General features: G+C 36.2%; 1 protein-coding gene across 2 annotated transcripts in view; it reads right to left on the bottom strand.

Annotated features, from left to right (window-relative positions):
• Positions 1-18359, bottom strand: part of LOC131687743 (uncharacterized) — a 261534-nt gene that overhangs the window by 171885 nt on the left and 71290 nt on the right. For both annotated transcript variants that reach the window (XM_058971833.1, XM_058971834.1), the window contains exons 3-4: positions 8197-8229; positions 7649-7753 (exon numbers count right to left, since the gene is read on the bottom strand). In XM_058971833.1, coding sequence (XP_058827816.1) covers positions 7649-7753; positions 8197-8229 — 138 coding nt within the window. The remainder of the gene's footprint in view (positions 1-7648; positions 7754-8196; positions 8230-18359) is intronic.

The raw sequence follows: 18359 nt of genomic DNA, 5'->3' as shown, positions 1-18359 counted from the left end.
TTGATTCGTATTTTAGCTGAGATATGATCAAAACTTTGGCGGCTTTCTGACAATTGCTTAAGCTATATGAACATCATAGATTGGAAATTAAATGTTTTGAAACATAGTATTCAGAGAAAAATAATATGTTTCTATGTACATAGAAAAAAACTGATCTTTAAATAAACGATAAACTATGGAACTGTGAGGGTTTGATCTATTGGTGCGAAACATAATGTCGCAGATGATTTACTTTATAATAAAATAAATTAATTTGGAGATTAGACAAATAAAACATTTAAATTCCACGAATGAAACAAGTTGAATCAGTCAAAATAAAACGGCAAAATCAAAGTATTGCTTCTTAAGACGACAGTTTCGGTGATTTTATTTCACCTTTATCAAGGAGTTGAAACGGTTCGTTTGTTTTATTAAGAGTTTTAGGTACAAACGCACTTAGCAAAAAAAAACGAATTGTTTCAACTCCTCGATAAAAGTGAAATAAAATCACCGAAACTGCTGCATTGTGAAGCAATACTTCGTTTTGCCGATTTATGTCAACTGGTTCAGCCGATAACTTTTTTAGAATAATTAACAACAGTCATCAGCATTTAAATATATATTAGAATTTAATAAAATCGGTACTGCCCATAATAGCAAGTCAGTCCCATGTTCTATGGGATTCCCTATCTACATGGGACTGACTTACGATTATAGGCAGGGTAGAATATATAAAACTTATTTTATTAATTAGTTCATTAAAATTCATAAAGCAAAAAAATAAAATGAACAAAAAACGGATAAAATATATCAAATAATAAACTAGTAAACAAATTAAATAAGAAAAAAATAAATGAATGGAATAAATTACAGAAAGAACAAATAAAACAAATGAGATGAATTCGATGCATCTTGTCCTCGCTTCAAAAATCACTAAATGTGAGTAATAAAGCTACGTTTTGAAAATTGGTTGGCTACATAAAGTAATTTTTTTTTTTTTGAAAAAGTAGCTTTCTACTGGCATACATATATCATGACGTAGTCATTTTATTTGGAAAATCGTGTTTTGACAGTAATCACCCGTATCTCGGAAACTAAACAATATAACCTAAAACAAATTAACTCATTATTGCCCAGCTTATTTTTCAAGAACAGCACAAATTGGGTTTTCCCATCAAAAAATTTTAAGCAATCATTCAAATAAAAACCTGTTTTAATTCACCTAGTGGTGCGATTTTGTCTTTCTCATTTATCCAAACTATGATTCTTTAGCTGGTTATGTTCAATATAACTGTGGACATGTCTATTACATTCGTATTACACTTAGCTTGTATCCCTCGACTACCACGAAAGTCGACGCTGAAAAAAACTTGAAACAAAAAGTATAATTTATAATTAGCCTGAGCAGCACGAGTTAAATGTTATCATATTTTGAAATACTGGGAAATACCTTCCATTTGATACTTGCTTTGAGAAAATCGGTTCAGTCATCACCGAAGAACCGATGGGACTCATTCCAATAGATTTTTAGCCTCAGAGGTACATATTATGATTTCAACGGTTTTTATGGGAAATTGCAATGTGACCTTACTAATCAACCTGTAACTCTGGAAACAAAAGTCAGAACCGAATGAAATTCAATAGCAATCTAGAGGATTACTATATCTTTCATTTGAAATCAAGTTTGTAAAAATCGGCAAAGAATTCTCTAGGAAATATATATGACATGTGCTTTGGAACTTGGCGACTTTCCGGGGGCACCATGAATCGTCATAGATGGCCAATGTGGTCGAAGCTATTTTGATTGATCATTAGGGATCTAGACCCGCAAATGCAAGTAATATTGCACCCATTTTAATATGTATTACATTATTTGGACATCATGGTGATACCAGTTTATATGGCAATATGCTGTGCGACTGCACTCTTCAACCCGTAAATCCGGAACCGGAAGTAGCATCAACCAAAAATTCAATAGCAGCTTATGGAAGCGTTGTACCTTTCATTTGAAACTCAGTTTGTATAAATCGGTTCAGCCAACTCTGAGAAACTTGTGAGTTTAAATGACACACACATACACACACAGCCATGTTCCGAACTCGACGAGCTTAGTGGAATGGTATATGACACTCGGCCTCGGTTAAAAAGACAATTTTAGAGTGAATAGCCTTTCTTTATATGAAAAATGCAAAATCTTTTTATACACAAAGTAGCTGATATAAAAACAACTGGTGAAAATTTCGAATATATCGGTAAATTAGTTCCTGAGATATAGTGATTACTGTGAATGAAGTTTTCTAAAAAATACAATTCCAATTGAGTTTAGCTGTCGATGCAGCGAGTCAACGGTCGAACACTACGCGCCGCCTCAACGAATGTTTTTTTAGAATATTTAATTTGAAAAAAATCGGTCTTGTTCATCCTGACAAAAATTTGTAAGCCATTAAAGGAGAATCGAATTAAAGCAAAATATCGACACCGGTTTAATCACTCAAACTTGTCTAAACGTATGTAGCAAGTATATATGCACAATATTAACTCGTTTAAAAATGATTGTTCTGCGTTAGTACTTAAGGGGTAATTATAAGTATTCCTTCTGAAGATACCAACTTTGTATGTCTTACAGGTTTTAAAATATCGCGAATTTTTGAAAACAAAACCTGTAAGTAAATGTTTTAACTAAAATCTTCTCTATCTCAAAACGTACCGGACCTACAAAGTTTGCATCTTCAGAAGATATGTTTAAAAGGATAGCACCTACAACTTTCTCGAAGACTTCATTAAAAAGTTGATAACAGCGCCGCCCTAGCGACAGAATACCGAACTAGTGCGATTCAACCAAATAAAGCGCTAAGTGTCATGCAGCAACTCTTCCGAAGACAGCTTAACTCTATATCGAAAGATTCAATTGATTCAACGATTTTTAACTTTCCGACCACAATATACCGTTTTTCTCTTAATCCCCTATTGCTAGGAGAACTTTCAATGTAGAGACATGACACCTTCACTGGAGTTTTCAAAAAAATATGCCCAATAATATACATTTGTGCAAGAAAAATATATTAGTTAGAAAAAAAGCCATACATAGCAAGTGTATAAACGCCCCTTACCTTCAAGAACGACTGTGTGGGCCGAAACGTCAACGTACAATGCAACCCAACTAAAAACAGTATTATATCGAGTTTACCGATATGTGAGCTACAACACAACATTTACTGATTGCGAATCGATTGACTACTGTTTCTTAAAACCTCGGAAAACGAACGAGAAAACTTGAATTTCCATAAGACTCAATGTGGGGTTAGCCCCTTTTGTACACCAGCCTTTCAATTGATGAAAAGTGTTGTTTTGAACATGTAGATGAAACAAAAACTTTACACCATGATGCATCAAATAAAACGTACTCGACTATTACAAAGTGGTGTTGAATGGAATCGGTTCTGTTCATTGCGTATTGACCTTAACGTGACGTTTCAGATCCTGGCTTTGAAATCATGGTGGCGTAGGTCGTAATTCATGAAAATTATTTTATCAAATATTGCATGGTTTACTTTGATGTCGGATTGATTTTTAGAAATGTGCGACATCACTTCCCAGGTTATCAAAAAAAGTTTTTGGCGACTGTTTAATGTTCAAAGGATCTTTTTTAATTTTTATTTAAAGGACAATATTTATTTTAATGAAAAAAGTTGCTTATAATAAGAATGGTTTCAAGCTCCGGCTTGAAAAAAGTAGTTTATAATAAGAATGGTTCTTGGCGCCGGTATACAAATATTGAAAGCTAAAAAAGTTACTGATTTTTTTAAGAATCACACCAAGACCCAGCTTGATTCATCCTCACCTCTTAGTAGTGCTACAAATTCTTTTCGGAAGCCAACCATTCTAAACAGCTTTTACTTTCATCATTAGCTTAGGTGGCGGGTTTTAAATAATGCGAGTCCACCTATTTAAGGGTACTCACAGTGTGTTCTTTCCTGCTATCTTTGTTGTTGATGCGACTCCCGGTGATGATTATGCGATGGCAGAGTGAGATATGTGGCACAGATCTAATTTACGATATGGAAACCGCATGGCACTTTACTGGCGCGTTGGAATTGCCCACAACGAAGAGACCACGTTGTTTTGAAGGATGGAGCTCTCGCGCATCATTATTCCAACGTGGACGAGGCGCAAAAGATGCCACGAAAGAAGCGAAACAATCATCATCCCGCGCACTCAAGACTGATGGGAGCTGGTTGGTTGGGCAGAACGTGGGAATAGCGGAGAGGGAATATTTACGGTTCAATTTGTGTGACACTGATGACGTGCTGGCGCAGTGAGAGAAAGAGTTAAAACGTACCCAGTCTCAGTTGAATGGTGTGTTCGCTTTGGCGGTGTCCATTAGCCAGACGGAAATGATGGTATGGTTCCTGTATTCTGCTGTGCACAAAAACCAAGCAAGTGCAGTTAAAAAGGCCAAACTTTGTTCCGATATAGTCACAGCGAGATAAAACTTACATCAATTATATTAAACGATTATTACGTTGTGGACAAATATACTGATCTTTGGGACAACCTTTCAGCCGATTTATATACATGCCAGCGCAGCGATGAACTTGCGGTGCCTTGAGGAGTATTGAGCTAGCGCGGTGTGATTTGTTAGTAATTGTCGCTGAGGGTGACGGGTTCGAGCACCATTCGGTTGCGTTTCTTTTCGAGTTGATGTGGTTCCTGATTGTACATGCCATTCTTCGTACAAACCGAACTAACCAAACTAATAACTGTTAAAACAAGGATAAACTATTTGAATTTTCTCAATCGCATGACAACTTGTACAGTAGGGTGTGACGAAAATTGGATTCCTGCCCTAAGTAACTTTTTGGGTACCATTTAAGTCCAAATTCTTAGCTCAATCAACGAAACTATATTTTTGCACCCACTGTTCTGAGTTTACATGGGATTACCTATGGGAAAATTGACTTTCGCAAAATAATTCCTTCTAAAAATCAATTGCCGTAGAGTTTTTATGGAAAATTTAACAAAGAATTAAAATATCGAAGACCAGAACGATCTGGCGCTTGTGGAAAAATGTCAAAAAAATTCGCTGATTTTAAAAGTAAAATAACTTTTTAGGGGAACCTCCAATCAATATGCGATCTTTAACCCTCCGAAAGTCGCGTAAATAGCCCACTGAACGAGCAGCCGCTGATGCGTTAAGACGATTTCGCTAGATTTTCAGAGCAGCGTGCACTCAGTGCACTAGCGCGACTTCCGGAAGGTTAACAAAGCTGTTCGTTATAAAATAAGCTACGCGACCGTAAGTTTTGAGGTATGCAGAGTTACTGTGAAATTTATTGGAATTTATGTTTTTATTTCCGAGTTTCCATATATATTACTATGAAAACTTGAAACCTCTTGTGGGTGAACCAGAGTTATCGGAAAAGGCTTATATTTTGCAAATGATTACCATTACCAATTACCATTCGAATTAGCAGTGTTCCGAAAAAAATCAAAATTGTTGCCGGTCTAATCTACATGCATTTAGGTGAAGATCCAAACCTCCACGGGGTCAAACAGAATTCTACGTGGCTTACGGAGCGTCCAAGCCATGTCTGAAAAGTGATTTGGCTAATCATGAAATGAGGCGATGTTGTCACAAAAACTTTTCAAATTGAGCACAAAGCTGTGTTAATGATGGACTCCTAAGACAATTTTACTAGAATATCACAACGTTCTGTACTTAGTGCACGATGCGGCATCTAAAGGACAAAACAGAACGCTCTTAAGAGGTTTTTTAAGTGCGCATGTTAAAGGTTCATGAACAGGTTAAGCACCACAGAAGGCATTCCAAGATCGAAGATGTCAACTGAAGGTAATACCAAAATTTTATGCATCCTTCGATATAAATTTTTCGGCTTGAACTCAAAATGATGTGCGATCAGAATAAATTTTCATTTTCAATGGGCTTTGTTTGTTTTCCCATCACCGTCGCTGTTGTATTCGTCGTCATCGTCGTCGTCGTCGCCATCGTCATCCAAGTCTCAGGCGGGTTGTCGTTTCAACCCATCAAAATAATGGCCGTCGATGGCAGTCTGTCGTCATTTCGGTGCTGCCGGTGCTTCGTTTTTGACAGGACGTGGCTGGGTTGTTAGTGGTGAAAGATTTCGTCAACTGACGGTGCCAATCTCGGCTGCCTCTGATGCCACCCAGATGTAATGGATCAGCGCGGCATGGCGCAAGTGGCCACCGATGCCAATAAAAGACAAAAGAAGAGTCACCAGTCATCCATCGTGGTAGTCGTCTTCCTCCTCGCCTTCAATGGTCGTCATCGGCTGGCTGCTAGCTGTCAAGAGAGTTTCGCCTCTCAATTTACGGGCGTAATTGGTTGAAATTTTTAAATTGAAATTGGCTTGATGGTGGGCACACATGGCACGACAGATGGGAGCGATTTGGAGCGTCATTGTGATTTTGTTGCAGTTTTACTGCGGTTTTTTTCTTCATATCGATTGAAAGCACCAATGATCAAGTGCCTAATTATGTTAAATACAAATATAATTGCAGTGTATCATGATTTTATTCGTATCACAAATATCGAAAAATTGTTCTGATCTCGTGACATTGAAATAAACATAGCAGGTTTAAGCTTGGTTTCTTAAACGAAAGATGAATGAATTAAGTTTTACACAACAGACACAAAAACTGTCATTAAAAACAATAGTCCAAGAAAAAAAAGATGAGATTTACATTTACAATGGAGTATAACTGATCGAGAAGTGCAAAGCAGCTGTAAATATTTTTTTCTAGAAATACGCAACAATAACTCTGAATCACCCATATATTGATATATTGATGGAAAATAAAATGGATAAACATTCATAATCAATCGTCGATTCGTAATTACATGAAAGCACTACAGACTTCCAGTGAAATACAATGGCACAATTTACGAGTCAGCAACTAGACAAATACAGAATTCGACACGTGTTGCGAAAAACAATCGTTTAATTGAGTCCAACGATTTATGGTGGAAATTTGTGAATTATCGTTCCAATAATGGTCGATTCGATCGTCAGCAAATGAACAAACATGCTCCCATTGAGTTATGTAATCAAACGAAGGGGCATAGGCGCCAGCAGCGACACGAGTGCAAACGCCCCATACCGATGCAGTTCAACAAAAGTTGGTTGGAGGGAGTAAATTATCTCCAGTCTGTGTTTGCCGAAATTGCATTCGGAACTTGGCACTTGTTGTAATAGCGCGAGAGAGAGAGAGAACATCACCCTTTCAAAATCGATGGGCAATAACAATAAAACAATAAACCGAAACTGAAATTTATGAATGAATTTTAGCCACATATATTATGAAAAACAAACGAATAAATTTGAAAGAGGAAAGAGATCAAAATGGCCAGCCGTGGCCCGTGACTGAAACCGAAATTCTCTAGGCACCGGTCGAATGCTCGTCGATCTTGGCCTATAGTATTGAATAAACCGTTTTAATTAATTAACCAGTACCAGTAATTTTACCACCATCCAAATCCAAAACTGGCCAAGAGCGGTCGTTTCAGCAATTGCGAAGCGTTTGGTACCGTGTGTGGTATGATGCACCGCTTGTATGGTTGTATGGTGGGCACAGGGAGTCTTGTGAAATAAATTGGGTTTGCAAAAGCGCATTGAAAAGGCGAACTCACCTGCAACTTGACCAGATGCGGATGGTCGGTCGAGAGCTTGGCCAGCTCCTGGTAATTTGCGTTAGCTGCTGCAATCATCCACTCTTTCGCCTTTGGATGCTGCGCCTGCAATGGGAACGGAGTAAAGCAGGACGGACCATAATCAATTGATAAAATAACATTTTACGAAGGCGCATTCAAGCGGTGGCTTCGTTCGCTCCCGGTTAAATTTGTTGTGTGAGGGACTGTTGTTTTGTAAATTTTGAACCATTTTGCCCAAAAGCTCAGTTCCATGCTAGCCGTTCGTTCTGCTTTTGTTCGCCGCGGTCCTTTATTTGCATTATGAAATGCTAATTAAACAACTATATGCAGATTACGCTGGTAGGCATATAGCTGGAATTATTATTCCGGGTTGCCGGGAGTTGAGATCCGTAAAAAGCACAATGAAATGAAATTTGCAAATTAGAAGTACTGAGAGCTATAGTAGCCGGAAAAGAGATCGTTCTGCAGGCGAACGAAGCCTTTACATGAATGATACATTGTTGAAGTAAATAATACTTGATACTCACCAAACTTTCCGTGCTGAGTGATTCATCCGGATTCTAAAATGGAGATAGAAGAGAATAATAAATAATGTTACTCCAACCCGGAAATAATCATAAATATATATCTACTTTTATTACAGATAATTTGTTGTTGTAAGTGTGGAATAGAGAACGGAATAAGTAGTTTTTTTAATCAACTTGAATGCAATCTTTCAACCAATATATTTATTTATTTATTATTACATCTTCGATATTTATCGTACTTAATGCTATTGCTAGTGTCAATGTTAAAAATTTCTAATGGCTAACTTATAATTAGATTAAGTGGTATGGAAGTCATAAACTAAAACAGTTTCGTTGAATCTGCTACAACATCTGTCTACCGGATTGTTCTGGCCATATGCTGTACGGTGCCTGGGAATCCACAGAAGCGGACGATTCCTTATATCACGAGGGGGAACAAATAAATGAATCCCTGAGAGAATGTCGGGACAGTCAATATTGTTCGACAACATATCGAAAATGAACATTCTTTGTAAAAACGTGCGACGAGACTCCAGCGTTGGCAAATCTAGCAACATCTATTATTATACGGCGGAAGACGGATAGGGTCGTTCCAAGGCAATTTTCTGAGAGCAAATCGTACAAAACTTTTCTGAACGCGCTCCAGTCGGCTACTTTGAACGGCGATGTATGGCGCCCATACTTGTACAGCATACTCCAAGGTGCTCCGGACCAGTGCGCAGTATAAAGATTTCAGTGCTTAGAAATCCACAAAATCGACTGTGTTCCGTTTTAGAAATCCCAATGTTGGCGAAGCGAAGCTTTCTTTCGAATAACACTCCCAGGTCACGGATAGAATCCACCCGCTCGATGACACAGGCTTGAAGAGTATATTCGCAACGCCTTATATTTGCCGAGCGTCCGAAACTTATCATCTTACATTTCTCAACGTTGATCTGCATACCGTTCAGCAAGCACCATTCCTCTATATTGGCTATATCATCTTGGAGCACAGCAGAGTCGAGTGCTGTGGCAAGTGAACGTAAGATTTTCAGATAATCATCATAGAGTAGTTTTTCAGAGTTGATGCGGGCGCAGAAGTCGTTGATGAATAAGAGAAAGATCAGTGGCCCTAGGTGACTTCCTTGAGGCACACCGGTTGGCGTTACGAATGCGCTTCTGCGTTTAGTGCCAATTCTAACGAGTGCGGATCGTTGTGAGGTAAGAATGCAGCCATCTGGTAACCCACTCAGGAAAACCTAGTCGCTCCAGTTCCAAACAGCAATGTTGTGGGGCACCTTGTCGAATGCTTTCGCGAAATCAAAATATATAGCGTCCCCTTGTTGACGCTTCTCTACAGCTGGAACTAGAAAGCTCGTGTATGTCATAAAGTTCGAAGTGGCGGAGCGTTTTTTCACAAATCCGAGTTGTCGTTCGTCGATTATGTTGGAAGAAGCAGCGTACATCGCATTGTAGACTAACTTTTCCAGAACTTTAGCTAGGCGGCGAGATTCCTCTGTAGTTTTCAACATTATGCCTATCTCCAGCCTTATAAATAGGAACTATAGCAGCTTCTTTCCATGCAATTGGGAAAATATTTTCCGAGATCGAACGCTGGAAAATAATACTTACTTATAAACACAGGAGGCAAGCAATGTTCAAAGGATCAACGCTGGACAGCGCTCGCTACATCAGAATCATTTACGTTAAGAAGAGGAAGGTTGATATTATGCGTTGGCAATGTTTCAAGGTACTATTGCGATGGATAGACAGGAGCGCTGGTAAATACATCTCGGAAGTTATCTTCAAAAAGGTTCACCGACTCGGCCGCGGACTGTGAGTTTTTGTCTCGAAGATAGACATTTTCTGGTACACCCCCGGAACGTTTTCTGTTGTTTATAAATGTCCAGAATGTCGAAGGATTATTTCAAAGGCTGCGCTGAACTTGGTTCAGATATTAACCGAATCCACCGTTCCGGACTGTTTCATATTGCAGTTCAGTTTGACGAAGAATAGTTTTGTTGTCGTCGGTCCTATGATGTAAATATCGATTTCGTTGTTTCCGGAGTACGTTGCGTAGGTGACCAAGCTCAGCGTTCCACCACGAAAATTTATATTATGCTTTTCTTCTGACATGTTTAAGGAACATTACGGCGAAAAATATATGGAATCGTAGAACGCCACAACTGCCTGATCTAAGGCATTTCCAACCCGCATCTCACGCCAATTGTGTGCACCAATGGCAATTGAGACTTCATCGAAGTTGCATCGAGTAAAGTCAAAGTTGAAGTCGTCGTTGATTGTATCAAAAGCTTCACCGCCATCCGAATGTATATCAAATCTTAAAACGAAGGGTTTATGGTGAGGGTCAACCTTCAATATAGATGTGGGAGGCTCAATCAGTTCGAACACGACCTTGTCGTTAACGAAAGCTAAATCAAGGGTCCGTCCATTCACGTTGCTAAAAGAGCAGATTTGATACAAGCCACCAACGTTTCTGTGATGGCCGTCTCTTGTTCCGTAGTTGCATTTTCAGGAATCACTTATAATCGTCATCAAAAATCCACTGAAGATTAGGAAGATTATTATCACCTATAACAAGTACATTGTCGCGCCTATTACATTTGTCTAGGATGCTTTGGAGTAAACGTTGTACAAATCAGGATCACTGTTCGGCCTTAGATAAATGAAGCAAATATATAACGATCGACCTGGCAGTGAAACGCGTACGATAACTTGCTCCAAATATTCACATTCACATTTTTGGTATAGTCCCAGTTAGATGTTCCTTTATCACTATGAGAACACCACCTCCGCGACGTAGATGATTGGCAGAAGAGTTGCGATCGCATCGGTAGATTGCGTAGTCCGTCGTTCGCTCGGTGTTTAATATATCATCACGTACCCAGGTTTCGGTGAGAACGATAATGTCGTAGTCGCAGGAAATGAGCGCAAGCAAGAAAGCCTGCGTTTTTGTTCGCATTCCACGAACGTTCTGGTAGTAGACGGACAGGAAATCAGGTGTTGTACGCAACGACATGCTATGAACCAAGAGGTTTGCAGGGAGTGGATTACCATTTAAAGCAAAATACTCGCCTGAGAAAGGAGTTCGGAAGACCCCCTCACAACCTCCGACCGCACGACAACTAAGCTGGTCGCTGGCGCGACTGCGTCGGATCGCTCGGGCGCTTCCGTAGTACTGTATAACGGGCGTCCCGGTGATGGCAGCGCAGCGTGAGTTTGTAGATGTGGTCTTGGCGATGGCAAGGAAATTATGCTTCATTCAAGTAAAGGCAAATTACATGAACGTGTTGTACCCGATTGCACGCTGGAAACCAAGTGGTTTTCAGAAAGCGAACTGTCATGTAAAGCAAAATACTCGCCTGAGAAGGGAGTTTGGAAGACCCCCTCACGACCTCCAAACGCAGGGCCGGGACGACTAAGCTGGTCGCTGGCTGGTAGCGCGACTGCGTCGGAGCGCTGGGGGCTTCCATAGTACTGTATAACGGGCGTCCCGGAGGCGACTCTCAGGAAACGGACTTTGTTTTTTTTACGTCGAAGAAACTAACAGCTTTACCAGGTGATGAGAGATCAGGTGGTTCCAAGAAACACAAGGAGGCTCTCGACACAGTGGCACGCTTAGTGAACGTGGGAAGTCGTCTGCAGCACAAAACGGAAGACAAGCAACAAGTAAAGGTCCGAAAAGCGAAAGCTCTTTAAGGGTCGAATCAAAGGTGAAACACTCATAGTCAAAGCTAAGAATGACTGCGGTACTCTGTAGCGGAGTTTAAGTGCGATGTACCTATCATCTCGGAACTATACCGGACCCCGACCACCGATGGAAACTAACGCAAAAAGAGCACCGATTTGGATGACGGGAAGATATCCATTTTCGGAAGTGGTTCATCGCTCAGATGAAGGCTTTGCAATAGTCAAAATCAATAGTCCTCTTCTGTAGCCGCTCCGCGGTGGACAATCGATTGAATCTAAGCAATGCTCGATAAGCGATATTTCAACGATTGTGCAGTAACATGGGGAAACCGCTTCACCATAGTGACCACCAAGCGATCCGGTACACTATCGGAAGCAATAGGCAGTCAAAAGCGCGTGTGTCTCAATCAAATGAGCGGAGGTGGAAAACCACGAAGAATGGAAAATGAGTGTTCATTGAAGCGTCGATGCTTGAATGCAATCGCCTATACTCCAGAGCTGATGAAGTGATGAAGATGATGATTCTGGTGGAGCTCGCCTATTGATGACCTACAAGCATGTTACCGCCGAGCCCGGAAAAGAATGCGGATAACCCACAAAGTCGCCGAATGAGCCTGCATAGAGGAGCTTTATCGCAACACCAATTGAAATCCGTGGGACCACGTCTATAGAGATAAGAGGACCAGCATTACCTTGGGTGCCCGAAGTGAATGAGTTAATGTAGAAGCACTTCTTGTAAAGCATGGTCCACCGGCCTGGACGCCCACGCCGTACGAGATGACCACGAAGGAGAAGTTCGTGTAACCAACGAGGAGTTGATAGCGGTGGCAAAAGCATTGAGAAATGAGAAGGCCCCGGAACCAGACTGCATCCCCAACGTAACTCTGAAAACAACAATGCCTACGAATCCGGATATGTTTAGGACCGCATCGCAAAACTGTACCGACAATGTAATTTCCCCGACATTTGGAAGCGACAAAAGCTGATGTTGTTGCCGAAGCCATGTAAGCCCTTGGATATCCTTCAGCATGAAGGCCGATATGTCTGTTAGATACTTTCGGCAAGGTGCTCGAAAGGGTAACCCTTAACGGCCTTACAACATACACGGAGGGAGAAATGGCTTATCCAATATGCACTTTGGCTTCCGAAAAGGTAGATCCCCTGTTGACGCGATACGAACAGACGTGGAAACTATGGAGGCTGCGCAGAGCAAAATAGAAGACGAAACCGTTACTGCGGAGTGATTAGCAACAAACATACTACAAAAGCTGTATGGTTAGGTTAATGACATTTTATTCGTTATTTGATCCGCTTGTACTGAATTGTATTGCAATTATGTGAAGCTATAGGTGCGTTTTGAAATGAATGAAAATCAAAGCTATTATGTTAATTTGAAAGTATATACTACTGAATATTCCACTGTTTAAATGGATTCAGATAGTGATATTATATATATATATATATATATATATATATATATATATATATATATATATATATATATATATATATATATATATATATATATATATATATATATATATATATATATATATAGGGTGTTTGGTTCATGGTTAAGAATCTCTCGGAGGGTGATAGACTGTCAAATTTGGAGAAAAAAATTGTTCTACACATACCATCAAATCTCAACCGTTACAGAGCTATTGAACTTTTAGTGTAAAAAACTTATTTGTCTTAAAATACCTCTAACTTTAAAAGTGTACTTTGTATTTTAAATGTTTTAGTTCCATTCGAAAGGTGAGAAAATTTCACATTGAGTGATGCCCTCACATGTTTCAGCTAATGAGTTTAAGTAGCCTTTTCAAAGTAATTTATTGAAAATTAAACAATTTCAAACGATTTTTCGTTCATTTCTTGAAAATCCTAATAGTTAACCTCATCATTTTAATAATTCAGATTGTTAGTCTTGATGAGCTGCTTAATTTGTTCTTTGACATGATACACTTACCTTTTCTTATTTTCAGGATTTTGGGTTATTCAACTTGGATATTTTTATCTCATTTTCACTAGTACCAGCTCTAATTGAAAAATTACGGCACTTATTGTACTTTTTTTCTTCTTATTCAAAAGCCAGCAAAATTTTACAGTGAAAAATGTATTAATACCTTTCAGTTAAGTGAATTTAGTATTCTTTTAAAAGTAAATTAGTTTAAAGTTAGTGCTATTATTAGCATTTTCGTTAATTTTCTTAAAATAGTAAATAATAAACATCACCATTATTATCATGGAAATAATGCATCTCAGCAAGCTCTACAGTTCTTTCTTTGACTCCATTCCATTATCTCTTTTGGTTTCGACGCAAAATCGTTTTTATCACATCGTTTCATATGCAAAAATAATGATTTCGAACCCACTACGTTTGTGGCGAGCTCATGCTGTGTTAACTATTAAATAGCAGCAAAATCAAAAGAGATATAGACAAAGTGTCTAATAAAAAGTTATAGAGTACATTAAGGGGCATCAAATGAACAATAGTTACGATAAATTTTGTTGATTAATAATTAGAATAATTACAAAACTCTCAAAAAAACACAAATTTTGAGCTATTTCATTAGTAAAAAATCATTTAGTACACTTAACTAAAAGATATTTGTACATACACTGACAGGACATTTTCTCAGCTTTCCAATGAAATCTTATAAATAACGATATAAAGCATATTTTTTAGATTAGTCTTTTAAGCACTTGCAAGTCGGTTACAGGAAAAGTATAGTAATGAAATTACAAAGAAATGAGGAGAGATAGAAATATGACGTCCAAGAACAAATCATGAATCGTCCTAAAACCCAACTTTTGGATAATGGATATTGCTATAATCATACTTTATTATTTCGAGAAAATTAGCAAAAACCTCCTCAAAAACACTAACTTTTAACTACTTTACAGTTAAAAGGTAATTAAAACTAATTACTTAAAAGATATGAGAACACCATTCAATAGGAATTTTTCTCGCCATTCGAATGGAACTGAAACATTTAAAATACAAAGTACACTTTTAAAATTAGAGGTATTTTAAGACAAATAAGTTTTTTACACAAAAAGTTCAATAACTCTGTAACGGTTGAGATTTGATGGTATGTGTAGAACAATTTTTTTCTCCAAATATGGCAGTCTATCACCTATCACCGAGAGATTCTTAACCATGAACCAAACACCCTGTATATATATATATATATATATATATATATATATATATATATATATATATATATATATATATATATATATATATATATATATATATATATATATATATATATATATATATATATATATATATATATATATATATATATATATATATATATATATATATATATATATATATATATATATATATATATATATATATATATATATATATATATATATATATATATATATATATATATATATATAAACTTTCTTGCAAGTGCGTACATTAAAATTATGTCTTTGGCAAAGCTGTAGAGCTAGCTTTTGCCAACAACTTTGCTGAAGACAAAAAGTCTTCATCTTTAATATCTTCAACATTATTGCTGGTTGTTAGTGGATGAACCCTTTACAGACAATTCATTAATATAACTTTTAAATATCATTCTGACAAGTTCGGTAAATAGGTTTGAATTATCAAAATGGTTTGAATTATCAAAATTGACAAATTTCTATATTACAACAAAGTCTTGTCTAGTGTATTTGTTAATTTTTTTTCAATATTGGAAATATAAATTGTTTCAAATGGTTATTGGTTGTTAGCGTGGAAACGGCTGAGTTTACATCAATAGTGTTTTCGGACTACTTATCAAAAATTGCAAGGTCTGTCATTTGCTGCTATGATTTTCGTGATTAATCCTCCTATAAGTGAAATTTTTCAACTAATTTTTTTGGTAAAAAAATGAGCTAACGGCTTTGGAGATTGCGCTCATGAATATTTATTCGGACTCCATGAATTTTCTTCTTGTAATGCTTAAGAAGTTATAGCTCGTCATATTTGGATGACCTCAAAAAATATTCTTTTAAATATCTTTTCAATTATCATTCCTACGGGTTTCATATTTTCTAAAAAGTTATTTCAATCGTTAAAATACACAATTTTTATAAACGCATGATTTTGCACATTTAAAAATTAATAGTTTTTTTCAAATCATCTAAAGCTCTACTGGAGACAACGAGAAACAAGTGAGTTTTATAGTATTGATGCAACATTTCTAGTTGCAGCTAGAGTTGGCTGCCCGTTTTTGCTCTTTTATTTTTATCAAAAATTATCCAATAACTTCTAAGTCGCAAAAGATATGACCTATGATCTCTTCGGGGAAGATATGTATCATAATAAGACGAAGAACCTTCTGGAACATATTTTGCTTTATCTACGATATTTACGAAGTTATGTTGAAAAAAAGTATATAAGGGGTCATTCACAAACATCGGTCAATAGCTTCGAGTGTACTGTATGACATGATACACTTACCTTTTCTTATTTTCAGGATTTTGGGTTATTCAACTTGGATATTTTTATCTCATTTTCACTAGTACCAGCTCTAATTGAAAAATTACGGCACTTATTGTACTTTTTTTCTTCTTATTCAAAAGCCAGTAAGTGAATTTAGTATTCTTTTAAAAGTAAATTAGTTTAAAGTTAGTGCTATTATTAGCATTTTCGTTAATTTTCTTAAAATAGTAAATAATAAACATCACCATTATTATCATGGAAATAATGCATCTCAGCAAGCTCTACAGTTCTTTCTTTGACTCCATTCCATTATCTCTTTTGGTTTCGACGCAAAATCGTTTTTATCACATCGTTTCATATGCAAAAATAATGATTTCGAACCCACTACGTTTGTGGCGAGCTCATGCTGTGTTAACTATTAAATAGCAGCAAAATCAAAAGAGATATAGACAAAGTGTCTAATAAAAAGTTATAGAGTACATTAAGGGGCATCAAATGAACAATAGTTACGATAAATTTTGTTGATTAATAATTAGAATAATTACAAAACTCTCAAAAAAACACAAATTTTGAGCTATTTCATTAGTAAAAAATCATTTAGTACACTTAACTAAAAGATATTTGTACATACACTGACAGGACATTTTCTCAGCTTTCCAATGAAATCTTATAAATAACGATATAAAGCATTTTTTTTAGATTAGTCTTTTAAGCACTTGTAAGTCGGTTACAGGAAAAGTATAGTAATGAAATTACAAAGAAATGAGGAGAGATAGAAATATGACGTCCAAGAACAAATCATGAATCGTCCTAAAACCCAACTTTTGGATAATGGATATTGCTATAATCATACTTTATTATTTCGAGAAAATTAGCAAAAACCTCCTCAAAAACACTAACTTTTAACTACTTTACAGTTAAAAGGTAATTAAAACTAATTACTTAAAAGATATGAGAACACCATTCAATAGGAATTTTTCTCGCCATTCGAATGGAACTGAAACATTTAAAATACAAAGTACACTTTTAAAATTAGAGGTATTTTAAGACAAATAAGTTTTTTACACAAAAAGTTCAATAACTCTGTAACGGTTGAGATTTGATGGTATGTGTAGAACAATTTTTTCTCCAAATATGGCAGTCTATCACCTATCACCGAGAGATTCTTAACCATGAACCAAACACCCTGTATATATATATATATATATATATATATATATATATATATATATATATATATATATATATATATATATATATATATATATATATATATATATATATATATATATATATATATATATATATATATATATATATATATATATATATATATATATATATATATATATATATATATATATATATATATATATATATATATATATATATATATATATATATATATATATATATATATATATATATATATATATATATATATATATATATATATATATATATATATATATATATATATATATATATATATATATATATATAAACTTTCTTGCAAGTGCGTACATTAAAATTATGTCTTTGGTAAAGCTGCAGAGCTAGCTTTTGCCAACAACTTTGCTGAAGACACAAAGTCTTCATCTTTAATATCTTCAACATTATTGCTGGTTGTTAGTGGATGAACCCTTTACAGACAATTCATTAATATAACTTTTAAATATCATTCTGACAAGTTCGGTAAATAGGTTTGAATTATCAAAATGGTTTGAATTATCAAAATTGACAAATTTCTATATTACAACAACGTTTTGTCTAGTGTATTTGTTAATTTTTTTTCAATATTGGAAATATAAATTGTTTCAAATGGTTATTGGTTGTTAGCGTGGAAACGGCTGAGTTTACATCAATAGTGTTTTCGGACTACTTATCAAAAATTGCAAGGTCTGTCATTTGCTGCTATGATTTTCGTGATTAATCCTCCTATAAGTGAAATTTTTCAACTAATTTTTTTGGTAAAAAAATGAGCTAACGGCTTTGGAGATTGCGTTCATGAATATTTATTCGG

The sequence above is a fragment of the Topomyia yanbarensis genome, chromosome 3, assembly GCF_030247195.1.
Source record: "Topomyia yanbarensis strain Yona2022 chromosome 3, ASM3024719v1, whole genome shotgun sequence".
Taxonomy (NCBI): domain Eukaryota; kingdom Metazoa; phylum Arthropoda; class Insecta; order Diptera; family Culicidae; genus Topomyia; species Topomyia yanbarensis.
The sequence above is the reverse complement of the archived record's forward strand: the minus strand, read 5'-3'. Positions and strand labels throughout refer to the sequence as shown.